The 25,896-nt window shown below is 41.0% G+C and overlaps 1 protein-coding gene across 3 annotated transcripts in view; it reads left to right on the top strand.

Annotated features, from left to right (window-relative positions):
• IFT81 (intraflagellar transport 81) overlaps window positions 1-12,669 on the top strand; it is a 41,153-nt gene extending 28,484 nt beyond the window's left edge. The window contains exons 11-18 of one of the 3 annotated variants that reach the window (XM_061466267.1): window positions 214-363; window positions 2,297-2,425; window positions 3,177-3,266; window positions 4,255-4,341; window positions 5,652-5,723; window positions 5,808-5,893; window positions 9,923-9,968; window positions 11,131-12,669. In XM_061466267.1, coding sequence (XP_061322251.1) covers window positions 214-363; window positions 2,297-2,425; window positions 3,177-3,266; window positions 4,255-4,341; window positions 5,652-5,723; window positions 5,808-5,893; window positions 9,923-9,968; window positions 11,131-11,313 — 843 coding nt within the window. In that variant the 3' untranslated portion in view covers window positions 11,314-12,669. Of the gene's footprint in view, window positions 1-213; window positions 364-2,296; window positions 2,426-3,176; window positions 3,267-3,998; window positions 4,125-4,254; window positions 4,342-5,651; window positions 5,724-5,807; window positions 5,898-9,922; window positions 9,969-11,130 lie in introns of those variants that run through there. The other 2 variants (XM_061466266.1, XR_009745740.1) reach the window with 2 other exon arrangements.
• Window positions 12,670-25,896: the final 13,227 nt, after the last annotated feature.

Below are 25,896 nucleotides of genomic sequence, written 5' to 3'. Positions count from 1 at the left end.
AGCAATAGAGCTGGTTTTATTCATCTCCCTCAGTGAACAAATGCAGAGCTGAAAATAAATGGACCCTGGGAATCCTGAATTCCAGTCTCTGTTCTAAACATCTTCAATATGCAGTCCAGATAGGATAATTCTATTTTAGATAGCAACAGCCTGTGATAAGGCTCTGTTTTGCTTTAAGTTAAATGAGATTTCTGTCTCTCTCTCTCTTCCCAGTTGAAACACTATGTTAATAAGCTCCGGAGCAAGAGCACATTTTATAAGAAGAAGCGACTGGAAGTAGCAGAAATTACAGCTGAGTATGGTATCCTCCAGAGGACAGAAGAACTTCTCAAACAGCACCACGAGGCTATTCAGCAGCAGTTGGTAATACAGGCATTTACTGCTCCCACAGTCCATCACCCTTCCTTCCCTGAGAACAGCTCTCTAATAACATGGATGTTGTTTTGTTAGATTCTAATGCATACAGTCCTCAGGTCTCCTGCTGGCATTAGTAAAAGAGTCATTGGGGTATAAAGTTTATTTCTGTCTGTTGACTATGCGAAGCTGCTGTACTTTATGTTCAGCAACTGTTTCTTACAGGCAGTCATGACTGTCCTGCAGGTTCTTTTAGACTGAGGGGCTTGACCCTGCTTTTTAAAGTCAATGGTAGATCTTCACTAACGCCAGTTAGAGCAAGGCTGGATGCTTAAATTAGTTTCTGGAATCCACATACATAGTAAGGGCTTTGAAAATTACCAACAGCAAATAGGATTCAAGTTACTGCTGCAGAATATATCGGAATAGTATTTAAAAACAGAGCCAGCAGGAAGGAAACATTCTAACCCCAGAATATTTAGAAGAAAATGCATTTCACAGTCAGTGAAAAATGTAAAACTGGATGAGGGCTGTTTTAGCCAGAACAGCAGGAGAAGGATTTCTGCTATGCACAGCTGGAAGCATTCAGGGAATAAACATGCATCCCAAATGCAATGCCACTGCTGTAGTGTTTTCTTCCAATACCAGTATTCTTATTATCCAACACTTTGGGTTTATTTATCTTCTGTCCTGCTTGTTATCTGTACGTATTTTGCATGTTGAAGCATAAAAGTATTTGCCTTATTAAAAGAAAATGGAAAGTGTGAAAATACATGGGTTAGGCTCTGGAGAGATACTTGCAGAGATGCAGTGGATGATGTCGCACTATTTCAGTAGCTTTCATTGTTTGGTTAAAACTAAGACCAGAACTGCTACCTGGGTAGAAAGAAGCCCCCACTGCTGTAGGACCAGAGCTTGTTCTCATGATTGCTGCTCACTAGAAGAAAGGGGAATAAGCAGTGATGAAGTATTTGTTAGCAGCAGGATCACTAGTGCACAAGGGTTATCTCACAGGGAAATCACAGCAGAGGCAAAGCCTTTCTCTGAAGTGGCTGCACATGGTCACCAGTATATTCTCATTCAGGTCTGACCTTTCCTAAACTACCTGTTAGGAAAACTACAGAGCCTTGACTCCATAAAGATCTTCCCACCAGATGACTAGCGTGCACTCTTTCCCCATAGAATCAAATCTTCTTCTAGCCCTGGGCATAACACCTTGTCAAATTACACACTGCTATTAAAGTCTGAAAAGAGACAAATCTTTTCTTAAACAGATGGTTGTAAAAGGTTTTTGAGGATAATGGACTTGGAGTTCAGAGAGATACGGCACTTTTTAGAAGGCATGTTTTGCTTTTTAACAAATTGTGGATGCATAAATCAACACTTTGCTTTCAGATTGCAGAAAATAATGAGCAAGCGTCGCTAAAGAGCATTACATCAACATATAATTAAATGTAAAGCTTGGGTGATGTAGTGCTAGACTTTGCTAGTAAGATGGTATTAGTGTTACTGTAATGACTCCCGTAATTAGTTTTGCTTGACAGTTGTTTAAAAAACAGTTAGCTACATCTTCAGATTAAACAGCTGCATTTTACACACTGAGCTTCAGAGCCTGACCTAAAGCCCACTTGACCTCGTGGAAACTTTCTGTTCATTTCACTGGGCATTGGATGACCAAATAGTGTGAGGATAGTTGTTACTATGCTACTGTACAGGCAATAGATAGAGTGAGGTTTTCCTGGCAGTTAGATTATTCGTCACTTTTAAACTGATTACAGTACTTCCCTTTTCCCATTTCTTACAGTATTTTGGCTTTCTGAAGGAATTTCGTAGAATCATAGAATAGTTAGGATTGGAAAGGACCTTAAGATCATCTCGTTCCAACCCCCCTGCCATGTTACTTGATGGACTCACATTCTGTGTTTACTTTTTGTGTCTGCAGCAAGCTATTGAAGACAAGAAAGGCATTTCTGGATATAGTTACAAGCAGGAGGAGCTGGAAAGAGTATCTGCAGTAAAAAGTGAAATGGATGAAATGAAAGGCCGGACACTAGATAACATGTCTGAAACGGTGAGTTTTGACTTAAACTATTGTATTTCCTCAATGTGGGTGTCTGGTTCCTCGGCATATAAACATATAAACCCAGGTTTAAGAGCTAAATCTGTTGGCTTTTATTCTGTAGCCCAATTTCCAATTGCCCTTAGTTCTGTCATGTTTTAATTTAACTTCCCACATAGCCATAGAAGCAAGACAAAACGGGAATTTCTAATGTGAAAATATAGCAAAAGAGCAAAAAGCAGAACGACATTCTTTGAAATCATTAGGGTGCTTTTAAAATGAAGTGGTGTAATTAAAACAGAATGATTCTCAGATAGAAAGCTGGATCAAATTTGAATCTTCAGTATAAATCATTTAAAGTGATTCTGGTTTAGCATTTTCAAACTTTATTTAACCTTTTTTTTTGTTTGTTTTCTTAAGGAATTTTTCCTTTCTCTTGATCCACCTCTATGCAAGGTCTTCATTTTCCCCTGCTCTTTAAGGTCTCCAGGTGTCTGGCACATAGAGTGTCTCCTATGTGATGGCTTCTCTATGATGTTCTCACTTGAAACAATGGGAGCAGAATTCCTTGTCTGTGGTAATGACCCTGCTGCAAGATGAGCTCTTTCCCTTTGTTAATTAGGCTTGAACTTCTATATAATTCTGGCTTCATCACACATTTTTCTCTATATATTTTGGGTTACTTCTCTTTCTTTTCCCATTCCTTATTATATAAATGAACTATTAGTATCATAGAGTTATTGTGTATTATTGTCACTCTCAGGTTAAAAAACTGAATAGCATGGTGTCAGAGAAGAAGGCAAGCCTAGCTCCTGTCATCAGAGAACTGAGGCAGTTGCGTCAAAAATGCCAGGTTAGTAGAAGCACTTCTCTCACGCTATGTAAATCAAATCAGAATCCCAAATAAGTCTCATTTCTGGATGTCTGTACTGCTGTACAAGAACATAATCCAAAGACAAGCTGGGAAGAGCAGAATGGGTCAGCCACGATTTTCAACATGCTAAAGAGTGGGATTCATAAAAGCTGACAGTGCAGACACAAAATCAGGCTGAAGATTTTGTCCCTTAGAGCAACTCAAAACATTGCACCAGGAGAACATTTAAAAATTGTGGTTCAAACCTATAGCAAAGTGAGTTTTTCAATTGGTTTCAAAGCTTTTTCTGCATCTCTGAGCTAATGATTTCAACTAACGCTCCCCTTTTGAAACGGATGCAAATCTCTTATCCAAAGAGTTGAATTCATTGATCTAAGTCCTATATTAGTCTGTGGGAGCAACAGATTTATCCATTTGTTTTCAAAGTTTTAGAGAGCTGAAAAATTAGAAGTCATTCAGGTCCGCAGCTGCTCTAAGTTGGCTCCTTGCTGTAGAAGTAAATAGAGCAATCCAGTTCTGTCAACTGAATTTCCAGAAGAATTCCTTTTAATGGTTCTATTAAAAGTGTCAACAAACGAAATCCACTGCAGGATTGTTGTGTACAACTAGAAAGCTGGCTTTTCATAGGTAGCAAATATACTAATCCTTTTTTAATCTCTATTTTTATGATTATTTTTCATTTCTTCTTGCAAACACTGCTTACTAACCTAGCACATCAAAGCTATGACTGTGAAGAGATGTGCCCTGTTGTGGTGTGTTCAGCTGAGCTTCCAGTATGCATGTAGAGCCTTGTGGCTTCCCCCTGTGGAATAACACCCATGTGCCTGCTGGGTTTATGTAAGTGTCTGCCAGTGTGCCAGCAGCTGAGGGTGATGTGTGAGACTGAAAGCAGCATCGTCTGCCTGAATGTCACATGTCAGTCACTCGAAGAGTTCTTTTATGTCTCCTTTTGCCCTTTTTACATAAGGAATTAACTCAAGAATGTGATGAGAAGAAAATGCAATACAACAGTTGTGCAGCAGGGTTAGAGAGCAATCGCTCTGCGCTGGAACAGGTAAGGTGGTGGCTCGCTGATGCATGTTCATAAACACTGTGCAACCCGTTATTTTCTGTGGTACGGTATTTTCCCTGCTTCCCTCTGGACATGGGAAGCACAAATCCATCAGTGGTGATCCAAAGCTACACAAATCATGCCTGAAGATGCTGCGGACTGGCTACAGTCTCGTATATCTCCAGCAACCAATGAACCTGGTGGTACCTAAGTCCATCCGGCAACGTCCAGCTTTGATTAGCAAGGTGCATCTCCCAGAAATCCTGCTGGCCTAAATACGATCTGTTGGGAAAGAATTTCACCATAAAATACGTGTGCTATAGCACTTTAAGGAAGGGAGGCACTTAAACCAGTGAAGTCCTTTAATGTGGGGACAGTGTTCATATGTTCATATGAATCTATTTTACCTCACTAGATCACCTCCTGTGAATTGAGCCTGGACTTGATTTTTGAAGACCTTGCCCACATACAGAATAGGTGTCATAATACAAAAGGCATACATTGAAAGTGTGGGTAGACATCTAGGTAATTCTTTTCGTGCACTGAAGTACGTTTGTATGGCTTAATCCAACAAAATAAGAGAATCCACAGATGAACCTGCTGTGAAGCAGACCTTCCGTAAGAACCATTTTACAGTATCAATCAAGGCTTCTTTTTCTTGGCAGACAAATCTTAGTCATTTTCTAACACATGATGACAATAACATCCCCTGATTAAGCTGGACATGAGTAGTGTCAGCAAATTCTTGCAGCTGAACAGCAGAATCCCATTTTCCAGCTCATGGTCTGAAAGTCAGCTTTGGAGTTGATAAGTGTGTGACCTGGGGTACATGAATTCCCTTTGGATTATCGGGGTGGTTTTGTACAGACCGTTTAGAGATGGGACTAACCCACTGTCAACATACTCCTCAGTGTAATTATTGATTGTTAATTAGCATACTATTAACATATCTGTAGCTTCTAACATACATTTTGCAGATGAGTACCAGGAAATGCTTATTCACAACTGTATTTAGCACTTATGTGCTTATAGGAACAAGAGTCTTGGCAGCACTTGAGGTGTCTGTTGGAAGTCAGTCATATTAATAAACAGCCATTAGCAGTCATTTAGCATCTCTGTGACCAAAACTGCAAATCTATTGTCTTTCACTTTAAAAGGGACTTTTGGAAAGCTGGAATTATATAAGCATCTGAGAATTTATTCAGTATTATGCCTGTTTCTGGTCCAGTCTCTTATAGTTTATAGAGCAACACAGGGCATCTCCTGTGGACTTCAGTTTTGATGTGCTTTGAAATCTTATTCTTGTGCCACAGGAAGTGAAAGGGCTTCTTGAGGAGTGTGTTCAGGAAGAAAGCAACTACCATTACATTAACTGCATGAAAAGGGTAAGATTACAAGAGGGTCCAAACTGTTCATTGTAAAATGAAATAACAATTATATAATATATATATTTAATTACCTCTTTCTAGAATCTAGAAATACAGCTGCAGCGTGCTAAAGAAGAAATGAAGGCATATGTCTCCTCAGACCCACAGGAGAGGCGAAAGGCCATTCGGTAAGTGCATTAATGCCCTTCCTTTGTGTTAACGTGAAGGATATTCATAAACTAAGGTTGAAGTTTGGAATTTTCTCACTGGCATTTGAACTGGAGGAGTTCACCTGATAAATTTAGAAACACTATAATAATCTAAAAATAAGCATCTTGAATTCCAGTATATACTGCTGTAAAGCTAAGAGTTCTCCCAGACATACCAAAAGATTTTCCCTTCCTGCTGGAGATTATAGGCCCTAGATAGTGGTTTTAACTTGCAGCCTCTGTTGGCACAAGCTCAGAGAAACCCTGCAGGAAGCATGGCTCTACCACACATAATGCCTCTGCCAAGTTTCCCCCCCCAAGAGTCCAGCATGCAGGAGTAGGTCTACCACCTCTTGGAGAGCCACCATATGCTCCCCTCAGGTTCTGGCCATTACTTGCAAATCTTCTCCTTGTCTTTCCAGTATAAGAGCTGTCACCAGCACTGGTACAGGAGTGAAGGACTGTGTATATACATCATAAATGGATTTTGTTTTGCTCCTGTTTGTAGTTCTGACTGCAAGTAGAATGAATACTGTTCTGCATTGTCACACTCACCTTCATCTTTGCATTCAATTTAATTCACTCCATTGAAGACACTTGCTTCATCCTGTGAGCCTTTTCAGGACCCCTTTTCTTTGCCTGGTAGGGAGAGAAGCACAAAAGGTTATGAACTGAATAGCTTATTTTTTTTTTCCATGTCATTTTCTATTTTAAATGATGCAGTCCTGCCAAAGATTGAAATGTTTCTGGTTTGATTATCTGTGCTAAGAAGTCTAAATGTTACCATGTCATATAGATGGTTTTTTACTCTGTACTGAATGCTAAATATGTTTGTTCATCAGCTCTGCCTCGTACCCCTCCATCTCACTCTGTGCATCAACCAGTGTTCCTACAGTTTGCTTTATCATTTAGGCTTGAAACAGCCACAGCAATATAATTCCTTGGTGAAGGCCTCTTCTTAGATTTCTGCATATGTATTTCAGTGATGGGACAGATTGTTGCTTGGGATCTGTGTCATCTGTCATGGCTGTGGCTCCTGCACAGTCTTCTGTACAGTGTGCCAAAATGCTGCACAAAATTGTCCCATTCACAAAACAAGATAAAAACATGACTGGGTGCAAAGCAAAGAGAGAACTGCTCCATTAGGTAGTTGAGAGTGATTCTGCATTGCACTGGAAAGCTTCAGCCTTGCCAGCGTGCTGACATCACAACAGGAAGAGAGAACCAGCAGTTGTCTGTCACTTCTCAAAAGAGATGGAAGAATAAATTAGTGTGTTGAACTGAATGAGGAATTCCAGGGATCCCCTCAGGACGACATGAGGCCTTCCTGCATCAGATCCTTCATTAACTCTAAGTTGTCCTTGTGCACCTTGCACTGGCTCCAGTGGAGCTGTATCTCATCACAGAATCCCAGACTGGTTTGGGTTGGAAGGGTACTTAAAGCTCATCCAGTTCCAACCCCCTGCCACAGGCAAGGACACCTTCCACTAGAGCAGCTTGCTCCAAGCCCCTGTGTCCAACCTGGCCTTGAACACTGCCAGGGATGGGGCAGCCACAATCTCCTGCTGCTCTAGAACATGAGGCAGAGACCTCAAGGAAGTAAAGGATTAGTTTAATATCCATCACAGAGACCTTCCACAAGGATCCGAGGTGTGAAAATGTTGAAATATGACAGTAAACAATGCAGGAAAAATAAGAATAAGAAAAGAATCAGAACTACTGATGTTAGGGTGGGAGGAGATAGAATGTGAATGGAGGCTAAGAAGCCTCTTCTTCCATCTCACAAAGTAATGGAAGGCTGTAGGAAATAAAGATTTATCTCATGACAGACGATGAAACAGCAAAAATAACCAGAAGTGTGAAAAGAGAAGTGATTGTGAGAAAAATCTTAGTGATGATGTGAATATCCATCAGGATGAAAAGGAGCCCAGCTCAGCCAAACGGCTGAGAGGAAATGCGGGTCCAGCCTTTTATGGCCTTGTGGGTAAAGGGAGGGTCTGCACTTGTGCACATACACCAAGTAAGAAGTGCTCTGACTCTGGTGCTTCTGGAGTGACCATCCCCAGTGTGAGCTCTCCCCCAGAAAACCCATGGAAGCCAAATGCTGGAACTGAGCGTGAGTCCAGCTCTGTCATTCCAGGTATGGCGAGGAGAATGCGAGTGGAGCATTACCACTGTCCCTGTCTCACTGGGGAAATCATCCTCACACAGTGACTACGCACATTTCTGACCTTCTGTAAGAGGTCACAGACCTGTCGCATTTAAACAACTCAAAATGAAATTCAATGCAGCAAATTGCAACATCTCAAATGAGACAATTAAATCTTTTTTCTAGACATCCTTTTAGGATATGAGTGTATTTTCAGCAGAGACTGGAATGTAAACGGAGTAAAAATGAACCAGAAATAGAACAGCACTTTCCTAACAATGTATTGAACAAAAAAAAGTCTTAATTCAGACCCCCTTTATTGAATATAAACTCTCTGTCTTGGGGAGTCACTTCTTAGGAATGTGGGAAGTTAATTTTCCTCTCTAAAAATAGAAAGTTGTGGCTTTGTTGATGAAGTTATTAAGTTGCGTTCTTTCCAGTCATCATTATAAATAGTAAAGAAAAACTTAGTAGGAAAGACATCCAATCTTCTGATGATAACTTTGAAAACTCTGATTAAAAAAAACATAACAACTGTGTTCTTGAAGCCAAATGCATGTGAACATCTGCTGTGTGCCAGTGGAATTAAGGTGCAGTGTGGCTTTCCATCTCTGCTTTGGTGAGGGCTGGAAGGGATCAGCTGAGCAGCCTCAGGACACTGATTTGTCCTGGTCAGAGCTGTCTGAGAGGCAGAGATCATAAAGTGATCCAGCTTCATTCCTTGCACGTCCATTCTGCAGGGAGCATGGCAGGCAAGGCCAGGGGCTCCAGTCAGGAACCTGGAGTACCGAATAGAATGGAAGGAACAGAAGAAACACAATGCCTTGGTTCTGCTTGGCTGCTCACCACGCTCTAGCAATCTTCCTGCTCTGGTATCACGAAGACTGAGCTTGCTTTCTGGAAATTAGGATTAGGCAAAGGTCTTCTTCCCTGAGCAATGTGGAAAGCTCTTCAGATGAGCTGGGTTAGTTTTAATTCTGCTAGCAAGCTCTCAGCCACGCAGCGTACCTGTTACCCACCAAATATAACACCTGATCTTTCTTTTTTTCAGGTGAATCAGTGGATTTTATTGTCACATTTTAAAATAAGTGTGTAGCAATGTATCTGAATCCTGCTGCTGGTTTACATAATATGTTGTCAGGTTTCATGTATCAAGTTTGCCTATGTCAAAGTGATCCAGCCACTTGTTACAGACAAAGGTGTTCAGCCAAGATATGTAATAATGAATGTCAACAGTTATGTTTCTAAGCCTATATTTAGGCACCTAAATGTGATGGCTGCTCTCTGAAAGCAAGGAATGTGCAGCGGATCCATTGCACCCCACACCTGGGGTGAAATGCTATTCCCCTTCATTCCTGTATTTTCCCACTCATTCCAACGCTACATTCACAGCAATTAAAGGCTCACATGTACAAGTGAGGCCACTGGCTGACCTCCGAATATCACCGGGATAAATGTGCTATCAGAAAGGGATCAAGTACATCTTATCTGAATGATCTTGCTGTTGTCTTCAAGCTGGAAGGATAAAATTATATACCAAATCTCATATATCAGCAATCGTAGAATCATAGGATGGTTTGGACCTGCTATAAGGTCTCCCCAGACCATCCCTGCTTCAAAAGTGTAAGAGTTCTTCTCCAGTATCACTTACCCCAAATGCACAGGTGGGAGAATCAGAGATCTGATCCTGATGCCAGGGGATTGATATGTTGTCCAAAGACAAAAACGTTTCTTCATGCCTCCTCTCTCATTTAGGGACCTCCCAATACTTTTATCATTTTCCACACCTGCATCATTATTCTGTCCTATTACACAGAACCAAAGAAAATCATAATCAAATTATCTTATCTTTCCTTTAGGGAGCAGTATACACGAATGATCCTGGAACAAGAAAACCTTGGGAAGGTAAGAATGAGGTTTTTACCTTGTAACAACATTGTGCAGTGCATATTTTTGTGGGGCTTATTCCCAAAGGCTGTGGTCAGTCTTTTATAAAAAGCATGTTGCAGCCTACAAAGAAATTCCATTACTGCTGGCATTGGTAACTAATACCCTGAAAAGAGATCATGCTCAGGGCTTGATTTCCTGCAGAGCGTAGCATGAGCCACTTGCAAAAGATAGTCAAACAGCTTAATGTGACAGTACATTCCCTGAAAACCATTTGGATAAGAAACTGAAACATGGGTATAACGAACTGTGCCAGCTCAGATTTTATGTTGTATATAAAGCAACCTGTTGAAGACAATAAATTTCAAGCCTGTCAGCCTGATCACTGTTGTTAAAGGCCAAGGGATCATCAACGCAGCAGTGTTAAACAAAAGCAGTTGTCCCTTTTTAATCCTGCGTGAAGCTCGGATGAGCACGGATGAGGTTAGGCTTTCCAGCTCACACCAGACAGCTTTCTTTTATTAGTTTCCTTTTTCTGAGTCAGTCTGTGAGCAATTTGTACAGGTTTGGGCTGTCGCTGTTAATAATCAATAGTGGGTTTAATTGTAAAGCACTGATTTTGTTTGTATAATGTCATGATGCTGGAGAAGAGAAGGTTCAGGAGACATTAGGCAGAAGCTCTTCCCTGTGAGGGTGCTGAGGTGCTGGCACAGGGTGCCCAGAGAAGCTGTGGCTGCCCCATCCCTGGCAGTGTTCAGGGGCAGGTTGGAGCAAGCTGCTCTAGTGGAAGGTGTCCCTGCCTGTGGCAGGGGTTGGAACTGGATGAGCTTTAAGGTCCCTTCCAACACAAACCATTCCATCATTTTATGATACAAATCCATTGCAGGCTGCAGCTGGATAGCGCAAGAGCTCTGTATGGCAATGGGCTCAGATTTTAGCATAACTTCTCAGATAGAGAAGACAGTTATTTAGTTGAAAACCACTGAAATACTTGTCAGTGCGCACAGAGATCCAAGTCCCAGGTGTTGATGCATTTATCACTTGCAGAGAGTGTCAGCAATGCAAACAAAATGGTATTTCAGTAGCATATAGAAATGTTTTGTCACTCCAAGGTGCCTTTGTGAGCAGTTCCTGTGGCACGAAACCAGCCCAGAAACTGATAGTTTTGTATCTTTAACAGAAATTACGAGAGAAGCAGAAAGTTGTCCGGGAAAATCATGGTCCAAATATGAAGCAAATGAAGATGTGGCAAGATTTTGAGCAGTTAATGCAATGTAAGAGGGAATGTTTTCTGAAACAACAAAACCAAACAGCCATTGGTCAAGTCATCCAGGAAGGAGGTAAAGACAGGCTTGTATTATGAACTCCTGATACCAATGTAAAGTGGGAGGATGTTGCATTGGCTTCTTAAAGGTAAACCCTCACTAAATGCTTTCATCCTTTCTACAATTCGCTGTGTGTTGTTTGGTTTTGGTGGATAAACAACTAGAGCAGCTCAGCACTCGAGGAAGCTTTTCCTCCACTGTTTGAGAGAGAACATAATGTGGTTAGGAAGATCTGCTGTGAGAGCTGCTCCGGGGTGAACCTCATCGTAAATCTTTGGTTTACAAGGCTGGGAATGGCATGCATCTGCAGAGAGATCAAAGGAAAAGAAATCCTTCTCCAGGGTCACAGAAAACTTCCCTAATTGCTCTGCTCCTTACTCTGTATCACTAAGGTTACATTTTTGCAAGGCCTGGGACTTGATATTGTGTAACTGTGGACCTCCTGGCTTAGCCTTCTCCTTCCCTATTGTCTTTATTCACCTAGTGTGACTGGTGAGAATGGAGCCTCGTTGGCTCTGAGCTGCCCAGACCTCGCCGGCACACTCCTCCTCATACTTTCCTTGCACGGCTGAGTTCAAGTGATTGTGCTTCCAGGAGACAGATCATTGCTACAGCGTCAGGAGCAGGCTCTGAGAGCAATTACTTGGAGTCTGAGCTTTTTTCCATTATCTTTGGTGGTTGTTTTTGACAAATGTATTTCTTTTGCACGTTCACCTTCTGCTTTTTCTGAGTTGCCCTTGTGAAAATGTGAACGGTGGTTGACTAAACGCTTGCTCCACTGAGGACATTTTGAGCTGTTTTGTCAGGGCAGGGTGGTTCCAAAGTGATTACACCACCCAAGGAGGGTTATTGGTGGCTGTCAATTCAGCACACAGGTTCCTGTGTGTGTCAGGGTGTGCAGAGCAGGTACCGAGGCAGGGTTGCGTCCCCCTTGGCTTTCACCTGTGAGCCACAGGCAACTGTCACTGCCCTTCGTATTGCCTCATGAGACCCAGAGCTGACCCAGGGTAAGAGGAATGTGGGTGAGGCTTGAAACTGTCCCTCACGCTTCAGCATTTCGGGTGAGAGCCTCTCAGCCACAACCAGAGATCGGAAGCAGAGAGATAAGTCTGCAGGCCCAGAACTGCGGCTGTTCTTCCTTAGCCTCTTGGCTTATTGAATTTCCTGATAGGTTTGGGTTTGGTTTGTTTGGTGGTTGGGGTTGTTCTTAGTTTTTCCTGCCTGAAGCAGAATGTCTTTTCAGGACCTAAAAAGTAATTCTGCTTTCTTTGGTACCCAACTATGAGATCTGCTGTTTTCTGTATCAAGAAGAGAGGATGGTGGTTATACAGGTCCTGGTTTGGCTTTGCATTCAATGTATTTGTTAACAGAACTAAAATAAAACCTGATGACTATATTTTGACTGCATGGTATTCTTTTTTTCCACATTTCCTAGGTGAAAGAAGGTAAATTGTCAGTGACAAGAGCCTTGCAGGGCCGCAGGAAAAAGGTTTGAATGGGTCATTTAATGACACTTAATCTGGCTGCCACCAAAGGGTTCAGAACCGCAGGGTATGTGTAAGGAATGGGTCTCAGATCTACAGATTTCCAGGACATCCTCATGTAAGCCCTCCCACACTGCCGAATAGCTGAAGATAGTCTTTCTCAACAGCTGCACTGAGCTTTCCCAGGACAAGGAGAAGCTGCAGCTTTCCCCTAGGCACACTTTCAGTGAGCGTGGAAGGAAGGCTGTTGTGTAGGACACGGGTACAGGTGAAGTTGGCCAGGGTGAGGGTTGTGCTGAATGCTTGGCAGCAATAGCAAAATAACAGACAAATAGAGATGAGACATGCTGAAAACATGGGATAATCACCAAAAACAGGCAGTCAGGTTACTCAGGAATTAGCCTCTGGTTCAGAGTCACTGGACAGGGCAGGGAGAAAGGGGAATTTTGTATACTCCAAGTCAAAAGTTTAAAACAAAACCCTACAAACCCTATCTGACTAAGCCATTAATGCAAAGATGTATTACATGGATGAGCCTGCTGCCCAGGAGGAAGCAATGCTTTTGACGTTCATAGCAATGATGTGGAGTAAGATTGAGTACAATCATTTTCTGGTTTTCTGTTCAGAGTTCCCCTAAAAATAGTTCATCTTTCTTCCTTGTAAAAACAGTTTATTGCTGGTTACTCAAAGATGACGTGATTGTTGTTCTGATCTGATTAAGGTTCTGTCATTTGTACTGCGGCAAGAAAGGGCACACAGATTATACACTACGGCAGCAGCAGCAAAATGACTTTCTGAGATGAAGCAGAAAACCATAATAACTGTTATGAAAAGAAAATTGGAAAAACTCAATGCTATTTTTAGCTTTTTATACAAGTGGGCATTTAATAAATGTAACTTTAATGGATTCTGTTCACTGGCTTTTCAGCCTAGCTCATGACTTGAGGGGAGAGTTCAAAAATCACAGTTTTATCTTTACTAACTCGCAACTAAAAGCTTACTTCTAGTTTTTCTTTTTACTTTGTCGTTATTAATAACCTAACTGGTTAACTAATAAGATTAAATGCACTATATGGGAAAATACCAGCCTTTTCCTTGTGCAGATCCAAGTAAGTCAGAAATGTGCATGGCTAAATTCAGGGCTCCAGCACTTACTAAATGTCTTCCTGTTGGAACACTGATCCATGCAGTCCCTCATGAGCAGCTTTGTTTCAAAAGGCTTCTCCTTGTCTTCACCCAGACCTGGATGAGAAGTATCCCAGCTCTAAAACTACAACAGTATTCTGCAGCTTTGGGTTATTTAGTCACGGCGGCTTCAACTGTCTTGAGCACTACAGGCACGTTCCGCATGGACCTGAGAGATTAAATAGTTAGAGCCATCAGAAACAGGCATGAGAAAACAGTACATCTCTGTGGTGCATGACCAGCCATTTTACCATCTGGAGATCAGATTATTGTGTTTAGATGAGTGATACCATTTTACTTCCACTTGAATGATAATAAATAAAATAGGTATTAACTTACCCAGATGTGGCATTGCTTATTTGTATATCTTTACTCACATGGATATTACTACTAATAAAGTCTTCTGCACAGAGTTGCCCACAATCATAACAGTTAAGCCCTGCTCTATTGTATTTGTGTCTAAACATACTGATTTCCAAGCTTGCTTAATAACTTTCCTGCAGCGTGATGCTGCTCGCTGTTGTAAACCACAGCACAGCAGAAGCATTCAGCCGCAGTTGAGTGCCTAGAGGATGTCTTTGCCATGAGGATGTTTAGATTACTAAGCACGGATAGTGTAGTACCCTGTAAGCAACATGAAATGTATTCTGCAAGCGACTTGCTGCTTCTCCTTAGATCAGTGCTTTGTGTCTGGCCCAGATGAACAGCGACTGAACAATCACTGCTAATGTTCTGGTGGCTGTCCTCAGCAGGTGATCCATGCAGAGCCACTTGGCAGTATCAGTCCAATTCCTAAATCATCACTCTGGCAGTGTTTGGTGAGTCTGGAGCCAGCTTCCAAGTGAAGGCAGATGTATGACTGACAGGCCAGGGAGGCTGAAGTGCTGTCACCTGAAAGGTGTCCCCTTGGGAGCAAGGTCATGACACATTGACACAGCGAGTGTGGGAAGCTGTTCTCCCAGTGTCTTGTCTGGCTGCAGATCTGGTTTCTCCTGTTGGCTCTGTATTTGCTCAGACTCAAGTGAAAAACCCTAAGGAATCTGAACGTGTGCCCTGTCTGTGTTATCATCTCCAGCAGCAGGTTTTGGGCTGAAGGAACGCTGCAAACTCTCCAGCTGCTTTCTCTATTGCAGTTCAGAATGGAAACAGGATTGACGTTTTCATGGACATACCAGTGTTCCAGGGAGGAAGTACTACACAAATCATAACATTTTATCACAAGGTACCACTTGCCTGGGCAACACCCATCTGGGTAGTTGTTTCTTAACAATCAGATTTTGACCTATTTCCAGCTTGTTTAAAAAGTTCTCCAAATTCTCAGTGTCTCTGTTTCTGTAGCATTTAGTTCTGTGGCATCAGCTTCCAAGCTCCCAAGGCAAGGTCTTTTCTTCCAAAGTCATTGGGTAGAAAAGGGTATTTGGTCACAGCTGCGTTACACTGATTTCCATGATTCCAGTGTAGAGACATAAAACCACTGTGAGCCACTGCGCCGTGGTGATGTCAGGCTCTGGTGGTTGAGGGGGGAGCAGACATATCCCAAATAACCAGCAGGAACTGTGAGACAAATCATGTCCTTACTGTCACAAAACCCTCGCTGACTTCAGTGGGAGTTTTGCCAAAATAAGGTCTGCTGGATTTAGCTCTGTATTCTTCCTCCTGACAGAACAAGCAGGAATTAAAGGGCCAGCATCAGATTTATCAGACACAGAGGATGAAAAAAGAACTGTAGTTACCCAAAAGAATGACTTTCCTCCAACACAAATCAATGTTTCATTAGACACATTCTAACTTATAACAAAAAATCAGATGGTTCTGGAAGTTTTTCCCAGCACAAACAATCCAAGCACTCAAGTTAGCAATATGGTTTGATTTTTATTAGGCATCTATGAGAGGCTGTCTTGCACTGATGTATTTATACTGTTTAGCACTGAAATACAACTTTATGCATTACCTTGTGTTTAAAGGCATTGCTAACATGTCTTGTATTAAAAAATATGTATTTTTTTACCCTTTTTTCTGCATTTTTATTCCTCATAGTTTTGAAAAAAAGTATGTTTTGGCAAATTAGGAGACACAGAACCAGCATTTGCTGAATGCCAGGAACTGGAGTTCTTTTCCTGCAAATGGAGCTACTCAGGCCAGTGTCTATTACACTGCTTCAGTCTGTCATTGCAGAATAACGTGTCATGGTCAAGCTTCTACATTTCATTGTGACTGCTCAGGTTTTCAAACCGCTCATTTATACAATAAGCACTTCATTAGGTCTGTTCTTGAAATAGGATAAAGCAAATCCTGCACATTTTGTTAATACCAGAAAAAATGCTGTTGATGAGGAGTATGGAAAATGGGATCTTAGTTTTCAAAGATAAAATCCTTTCTCTCTCCCTACTTCTTTTCTCTGGAATGGAATAGCAAACATGCTTGCCCCTTAGGGAGCAACAAGAACAAAACCAGAAAGGCATACATCACACGCAAATAATAACCACATAGGGAAATAAGGAAGGAATGAATCCTATATATTTTCATATACATTTTACAACTGGTTCATACTGAAAACAAATAAAAGCCCCAAAATCTCAGTATTTTCTGCAATTAAAATTTGTGGGGGTTCAGTGCCTTTTTATCACTGGATTCCTGTTTATTGGAAATAGCAGTTGTAACTCTCAGGTTATACAATATGAATAATTCAGCAGTTTAATTGGTTTACACTATTGCAGCATTTTCTGGTGAGTAAACCTGTGTTTAGGCATTTCCTGGCAGTTATCAGACAGAAATTGTAGAGCCATTAGTGAAGAATTCCCCAAAGCAAGAAGCGCTGATTAATTTGGGAGCCTAAAAATTGAGGCTTTAAAAATCACATGAAAACTATGCCTTTTGCTTATCGACTGCTACGTGAAGGATGCAGTGCTCCAAACCAGCAGGCTGCGGACTGCAGTATTCCAAGACTTTGAGGGTTTTAAAGTATTTATAAACCATTGTACCCATCTCCCTTATTCCCTACTTTAAAGCTTGCTGTGTTTTTGTAGCATATTAAAAAGAAAATAGAACTGTATGAGAAAGTCACCCACAGACAACCTGTTCCACTAATATTCTGCGTTCATGTTGCATCTTTCTGTCCTAAAGGATTTCTCTACTTCATTTTCATTTTCCATGGGCTGCTCAGGTCTGCACAAGTGAGCCAGGAAACAGTGAGAGATGAAGTTAATGTACAGCAGACAGTAATGAGAACTGGGCATTTATTATTTCCTGGGCAATGACAGCATCCCCTCCAAATGAAGCCTCCTTAGGAACATATCTCCCACAGCTAATAACTAGAAAGCAATCTGAATTCTTCTAACAAAGAGGTGGAGCGTGGCGTACTTTATAGTGGGTTCTTACCATTGTGCTTCCTATTCCTTTTGTGGTTTTATTTACTACAACCATTCGTATGTGAAATGCATCACTTTAAAATCTATATACACTGAGGGTTCTTTTCTGCTTGGTTTAATTGAACAAAGTGAAGGCTGATCGTAAAATACAACGGGAGGAAAAGGCAGAACTCCTGTACTGGAAAAAGCACTATAAATATTTCCCTGGGATCATTAACACAACCTGTAACACTTCACCCCATGTGGCGGAAAGAATTATAGAGCCCTTGTATGAAATGGCTAAGAAGTGATTCCAATTCCATCCCAAATTAACGTGGCTTTTTCTTTAAGTGCAAAGAAAACATCCCTTAGTCCTTAATTCTGTTATCAAAGTTATTTCCAAGCTCTGAAGGGATTCACTTGCAGTGACCTGGCAGTGTCAAACAAAGGTTCGACTTTTATTCTGACACTTCTTGAAGAATTTGATTGAAACTATATATGTCCAGATAACACCCAACAAAGTGCCCCTCTTACGTTTGTTTCAAGATATTTTTGGAAACAACAGAGGCGACCTTGGATGGAGCTGCTTTTCCAATTTAGGACTTCATTTGGTCTAAGAGAGTAAAATTATACTCTTTAATCCTTTTGTGTGCCTGCAAACAAGACAGCTTTAGTTTATGCCATTGCCGAACTGTTTTCTGTACCTTCTTAGCAGTGTTGAGCTGTTTAGATTGTTGAGAAGAATTATTTTAGGTAATCAAGAGTTCCTTTCAAATGTACATATAAATAGTCCTCTGATATATCACATGCCCCTTAAATATATTGTGTAATCTAAACCAGCAGTGGTCCTTTATGTAATACCTTTGCTTCTATAGAACTAGCGTTCATAAATAAGAGTTAGCCTTTGCCTATAGACACAACGAATCTGATTTCAAGCCAGAGCTCACACAGACTTGATGTAAAGTCTAAATGAGGACAGTGGTAATGCTGGTGCCTGCACTGTGATGGGACTGCCACCTGTCCAGATCCCAGCAGAAACAGTGTTTGTCAAGCTTCAAGCTTAAAAGCCAAGGTGAGGAGCCAGGTTCTGTGGACATCTACAGTGGGGTTGACTGTTTTCTTCTCACTTGCTTTGCCAGCTGTGCCATTTTATCTGTAACATTTTATTACATCCAATCACTTAAGATGTTTTTTTAAGTAGTCTGCACTTAATTTTCTACATAATCAATATCTTTTAATTCATTCTGTTATAGGCATACTGCGCTCCATAAGGAAATGGAATTAGTCTCTTGCAATAATGCAGTTTCACTGCTGTGAATAAAGAGAATTGTCAAAGTACAGTATTCTCATCATCTCTCCTGCACAATATTTACTTTCTTCAATGATAATGTTGTCCAGTGTTACCTAATAATCAAAGTGTGTGTATATATATATATATTTCTAAACCTAGAAATGCCAGTGGAATCTATTTGACACAACTGGTATAGGCAAATGTAGCTGTAAATGTATATTGTTTATTTTATTTGATCACACTTAGTGTCCATGTGTATTTTCGTAGCTCTCTTATACACTTACTATGATTGATGAATCAAGTTCTAACTCTAGAATATCCAGTTCCCTGATTTTATGACATTGTCATGTAAAGCATCTGCGGACAGCTTAAGAGAAGCTGATCCTGTGAACCCCTATGTACGTGAGCATGGCTATATCAGCATACGCATTAAGCAGGTTAAAATAAACTATTTGGTATAGCACCATTCATCACAGAACCTCAAACTAATTTACAAACAACTCTTAGTAAAGCCTCTTGACTGTACAGCCACAAAAACAAGTGGCTGCTATTTATAGTCGTTTCTAGATGAACAAACCATAGTATGGAATGAAACAGAAGCAAAACTAAGGATCTAATCCTTGTCCCTGGGCATGCCCAGGGTTCCCAACCTGATCTCCCTGAAAACCACCTGAGTCTTGTCCTGAGCACAAGTTCAGACCCCCAAAGCCTCATCCTGCCCGAGGTTTGGTTTATTTGAACACAGAGGAGTGATACAGCAAATGTGACGGAATTTCCCAGTGCAGCAGTCAGTGTCCTTGCTCTGAGTATCCTCATCTGACCCCTGACACTCCCTAAGGGTAATTCAGCAGTAAAATGCCTATACATTTGCAATGTGATAATTCACTGGAAGGTGTAATAGAAAAGTCATAACAGATACAGATAAATGTGATACAGAGAAACCTAAAGGCATTTCCTGAAGGGGCTTTTCATTAAATCATAACAAGGACTTTCAACCATATAAAGCAGCACAGGTACCTCCACTGAGCTAATGGAGTCAGCGAAACTAAATGTGAGGTTTTCTCTTATCTTGAGATCTTTTTATAATCCCAGAGAGATAAATATCAAGAGAAGCAGCCCTAAATAGAACCCCTGTGTGTGTGCTTGTGCATGCACGCATGCAAACAAAGATTAGCTCTCTGTTCTACACCAGCATACAGCACTCTGGGGCAACGTTCTACTTCTGTGCCCATTCTGTGTACATTGTCAGTCTTCTACAAGTGTCTACTCTGTGCTATAGCTGAAGCGCATTCACCATCTGAGCTAGCACAAAAATAAGAGGAAATTCTGTCTTTTCTTAAACATCTAGAGGAAATGAAGAGATTGTGAATATAAGTCAATGTTGTCTTCAAACAGAGAAGAGGCATGAATATGAAAGCACTACAAGAGAAAAAGTGGCTGGCTTAGAGCATGGTAAGGGACAAGGGAGTTTGTGCTTCTGGTTTATTACCCCAGGCAGCCCTGGCCAAAGATGCTGCTTCTGCTTGGCTGGTGTACACCTCAGTGTGCTGGCATGGAACTGGTTGGAATTAGACCTCAAAAAGGAAGGCAGCAGATTTGTCACTGGAGCATTCAATTTTCCTTTTATATATGAGAACAAATCCAGGCTAACCTCAGTTAATGAATAACCAGTCAATGGTGATAGCTCCTGTTTAGATGGATAAATTTGGCCTTAAAAAAACCCTGACTGTTGATACAAACATGTACCACAGGGGAGTTAAAATGAAATGTTCATAATGCTTCTTGGAAAAAAATGAAAAAACCTGTTTAAAAAACCCCACAACTTTTAATGCAAAGTTAAAATTTTCAAAAGAAAACTTCTACTTTTGGGGAAAAAAAACCACACCCCCCCCAAAAAGGTTCTTTAATTAATGCAAAAAAAAAACCCAACTCAAAGAGTTTTGATGGAAATGTTCTCCTTACTAAGAAGACATTCAGGCTGTTACTACATAGTTCCATAAGGAGCCAATAAACTCTAGCAGGCTCAGCAACACTACAATATGATATTCTCCATGGAAAGGCATGGACACTGGAGGTTCATAATAAGGGAATTTTTCTTTGCTACAGCAGCTGCATCAGAGCCACTCTTACCTGCAGGAAACGGTCCTGCTGTGATTTATCTTTGTTTGAAACAATCCATATGAGTACATCCAGTTTTTAAAAAAGGGCATTCAACAAATAGAGTGGTTTGCAGCGTTACTGCTTCCCTGATGCACACATATTGGATACCTCAACACAACATTAGCTAATTAACTTGGGGGTGATTACTGGCCAGAGATAAAGCACATAGTAAGTAAGAATGGATTAAGCCTGCCCTCTTACTGCACTTGCTGTGGTTGCTCCCTGAATACAATGAGGATGTAGGTTTCCAGGAGATTAAATCCAGCAGTAAGTGGTACCTGGAATCTAAAAGAAAGCTAAAAAAACCCCATTTGGATGAAGCTTAAATTGCAGGGTGCTGCACAGAGTGTGCTGAAATCTATGGAGTTTTACAGAAGCCAAAGCTTCTCCAAAACCAAAATCCCTCCAGTAAAATTGTAGTGAGAACTCCGATTTAACCGAAAGCATTACTTGGTATATGCTAACCCACTCTGCACAATTCATCTTTAAAGGCATAGACAGTAAACCAACATTCTCAAAAGGCTGCTTTAAACACAAACTGCACATAGATGCATTCCACACTCACACCTCCCGCCACTAGAGCAGAGCCAGCAGCAATCCCAGCCAGTCTGCCCAAAGAAGAGCCATCACAAAACACCTACAGAAAGGATTTTCTTTTCCCATAGGAATGCTGCTTCACAGCCATTACTGCACTAATGGTAACTAAAAGTCAGTCCCCACAGCGAGGTTCCTCCAGTTGTAACCACTTTCGTCAGCAAACTGCTTGTATGACTGACCGCGGGTTATGGGGTTTGGAGGACTAACCCATCTGAAACCCCTTCTCCAGGCTTGTTTGCTGCCACACACTGGGGCCACACAAGTCCACCAGTGCAGTATCTGTAAGAGGCTGTCTGCAGGCTCATTTTTTAGACATAAATTATTACTGTAAGTGCTGTCAACAAGCTAGAAGGGTCTGCACTAAGATGAGTGGGCCGGTTAAAGTACAGGAAGGAAACTAGGTCACGATCAGAACACACTCCCACTTATAGAGCCTGTGGGGCAACCCAGCCATAAAGAAAACCCAGGCTGCTGGGGAGAAAAGCTATGGAAGACAGCAGCTTTGCCTCCAGAAGAATCCTATCCCAGATGACTTATAAAATTCTCTGCTAGTGTATTCATTGATGGATTACATCAGCACGCAGCAATACACGTTATTAAATAGTTGGGGAAAACCAGTTTGTAGCCTGAGAGAAGTGGGACTGTCCTGTTCCTGTGGTACCACAGTCTAAAACAGATTACAGTGATTGTGAAAATGGTGTTTTCAGTTGTGCTGGCACAACTCTCTGTGGGGCTGCATGTTCAGGCTTCCCACAGTCACTTGGTGAAAGATGATTATTAACTCAGTTACTCAGTTTATAGCCACATACGATTGTAAAAGCACAAAGGGGCAGAGAGCAGCAGGCAAGGAGCAAGGGACACAGAGAACAAGGGGTAGGAACTTCCTACACTGCCCTCCCTGCCAAGGAGAACGTTTTGCAGCCCCGCACCTATGTCTGCAGTTCCCGCTGTCCCTGATGTGCTTCAGTGATTGGCTCAAGACATCTGAACACAGCAGAAAAGTTACAACTGCTTTATTAAAAATCTTATAAGCAAAGGCAAAATCACCCCTTCATCAAAACCCTCCCCCCTGATGGGATGGTGAGTGATCACAGAGTTAAGTAACACAAAACAAGACAGAAGCACGTTTTATCTTCTAAGGAATACTCACCAAGTGATCAGCATGGGAAGGCAGGAAATTAATCCTGGCAACTTGTGCTGAGCTCTGGCAGAGGTGTCTTGCTCCTTTCCTTTATGTGCGCCTCAAGAAATGAAACACAAAGATGCAGAATGATCACCTGGGCTTTTGAATTTCCAGGGGATGCTTTTCCCTCCATCAGCTCCCTGTCCTCTCTTCACAGAATGTACGCATGTGTTAAACTAGAACATAAAGTTCTGGAGGTGTCTGCCTACACGATGGTATAAATCAGCCTAAGTCACTTTCCTGATGTAATGTCTTGGACAGGGCCCTTCCGATTTCCTGAACAGGATTTTGGAAGGAGAAAGTAGACTGCCTTGATTACTGTATCCCATCATTTCCATTGCCTTGCTCATTGTATGGTAGGACTTCATGGCTTTTATGGAGTGCTACATTAATACCCAGGCTGATGGTTCATATGAGGTAAAATACGACAAGAGGGAGATTGTAAAACTGCTCATTCAAGCAAACGTGGAAAACTCAAAGATACTGGAATCCATTCTGGGTTATTATGTAATTCAAGGACATGATATTTTTCAATCTCTTAAGCAATGAACATTCAAAATATGTAATAAGCCCTACATCATCATGTGTCTTGTTTATGAGCAGCTTAAAGTATGAGTGCGTGAGTGATTATGCACTGTAACAGCCTGTTTTTTTGCCTTTGCAAAATGAAGAGTTAAATGTTGCAAAGGAAATGGCCACAAACAGTATTTTTATGAGTAAATGCTTTCACCCTGAGCTTTAATAAAAATATACATAACTAATAGGAATGTAATAATAACATACCCAACTGCCAGCAATTTGTGTGGTATCATTAAGATATGCATTAAAATGTTACCTACGATCAAAATGACTGCTTATAGGAAATGTTTGACTCTCCTTCTGATTAATAGGATGGCAGTTATTAGGGGAATGATGCACGCATGCTGTAACCCCCATGAACTGAATGAACTAACCTCTTTTGAGTCAATCAGCTCCCACCTAGCCAGGAGAAAAGAGTCCGACCCAAATAGTCCATAATTAGATCATCAGCTGCTCACACTATTGATCTCCTGAGATCTGGGGTGGCCTGAGCTGCCCTCATGCTCCAGCTGCAACTCAGAGAACAGACTTCATTCTTGAAAGAAAAGAGGAGTTATTCAAAGACACGTGCAATAATGATGTTGGACATCCATCTTCTTGGAAGTAGCTTAATTTGTCGTTGATTAATATATACCCAGAAATCAGATTATGACCTTGTCAAGCAGAACAGCAATTAGGTTGTTGCTTAGATCATCAGGGGTCTACTTGTTGCCTTTTATTATACCTGGCTGGAAAATGCAGGTGTTGTTCAAATAGATTTAAGTTCTTAGTATCAGGTTCAATCTGCCAAAGTCACCACACAAAAGTTCAGCTGCAAAGCCATCCTCTACACAAATCTGGTTTTCGAAAGCCAAAAAACTGGATCAATCCTGAAGTTCTAATTGGATGATTTTCCATATTATTCTCATGTATTGGGTATTTAATGTCTGTTGCCTTTTAAGAACATGATATTCTTGCAGTAATTCAGACTGGTACACTCTGTTTCCAAAGCTGCTTTTCCAGTAGCCTGTATATAAATGCAGTGGGTTACATATGGCTTTGCAATTTCATAATGGTATCTCTTGGAGTAAAAATAAGTATTTTAAATTTCAGCAGCCTATGATGTAATTAAATTAAAAACATAATGGGCAAAATTTAAAATTTTATTTACATTTTCTTTAGAATATCTGATTCAGAGCCCAGCTCTGATGACTATTAGATCTGTTTGAAAAAGAAAACCTTACTGGATCAAGTATAAATACAACTCATTCTGTTCCAAACCCATCTATATTAAATCCTTTCAAGCACTAACATACTGAAGCACGTAGAATCCTTCAGGGAGACCAGGAGGCCCTCATACTAACTGCAGGGTTTTTTTTCCTCATTTCTATGGCATATGTTGTATCAGAAATCACAGTTAAAAGAAATTTCATGCTCAAAATCGAAATCTTTTCTCACATTTAACTCAGCCAAAATTCCTGCAATGGCAGAATTAAATGTGGGGTTGTTCTCAAATGGTAAGGAAGCTGCAATATGGAACAATCACCTAACTACAAAGACTGCTACTTTGAACATTTATCATCAGCTTGAGGAGTCATCAGTAATTGTTCAGTAAGTCCATTGTGTCTGCCCAGAATTTCTTACTGTTTTTTTAGAGGGATTTGCATCTGTACTGATCTAGAAGAAATAATCAATCCTTTCTTGTAGAATGCAATGAGTATAGCAGGTGGGAAGTGACATTCACTTACAAATACATGTAAGCAGCATCCTAACCTCAGCTGAGACTCTTTTTTCCCAGGACAGATAGAAAGCTGCAGTGCTACCTTAGGGCCAGATCAGGCACCACATCCAAAAATGAAGTTCCAGACTGGTCAGACTTGGACTGGAGAAAGAACAATGCCGGTGACTTCAGTGTCTTTGTCTTCTGCCAATAGTTTAATTTTCTTACAGTAAAAATATCCCTGGAGGAAAAGATCTCCCTGTATGTAACTTTTTTTCCTGTTGAGTCATTTGGTTTGTTTATGTGTCCTACGTAAAGGTGTAGTTTTACAGAACGCTTCTGCATGCAGGAAGAACTCCCCTTTGAACAGATTCTCTACCTGTGCATGAGGGAAAGAAATAAATCTGGAGCTGGTGACATTTCAAGGGCAAGGACACAACTGTTCGGAGGAGAATTATCTGATTTGGTTCGTGTTTATTTTTACTTATATCTAGCAATCTGCTCTCCAACAGAAGACGCTTATTTGCAGAAGAGAAGACTGTCTCCTCCTTGGACTGATGCCCGATCTGAAGGAAAGGTGTCACTAAGGACAAGAGGTATTTCTTGAGCATGTATTATCTAATGTAGTAAGTGTCTATCTAGTGTTTGAAAAGAAACAGTATGTGTCATATATGCTAACTAATTACAGATAAATTCTTCATTTCTTCCCATCACACTTCTTATTCACCAGCTACCATAGGCTAAATCTGCCTTCCTCTCAGGAGCACATATTCCAAAGTAAGATATTCCATATGTGGAATTTTAGAATTAATGATTCCCAATTAACTTGTGGAGAGAAGCTCTAGGGTACAGATCTCTAAATGCATTTTACACATGCTTACTGCCAAGGTAGAGGGCTTTACAATTTCACCAGAAATCTTTTCCTTTCAGAACTCTTTGGAGAAACTTTTCCAGTCCCAGTATCCTGTAATGAAGGTCTGAGAACCTCCAGGTTGCAAACTGAAGTAAAACAGATTACAGCAAAATGGGTTAAGAAGCAGAAAAGATGTTACTTTTTGCTGCAACTGAATCACTACGAAAAATGCAAAAGGGAGAA

The sequence above is a fragment of the Pezoporus flaviventris genome, unplaced genomic scaffold, assembly GCF_033815535.1.
Source record: "Pezoporus flaviventris isolate CSIRO_AGI_PZ_B2104156 unplaced genomic scaffold, CSIRO_AGI_Pfla_v1 ptg000041l, whole genome shotgun sequence".
In the NCBI taxonomy this organism is placed as follows: Eukaryota; Metazoa; Chordata; class Aves; order Psittaciformes; family Psittacidae; genus Pezoporus; species Pezoporus flaviventris.
Note: the sequence above shows the minus strand (reverse complement) of the source record. Positions and strands in the feature narration are given on the sequence as shown.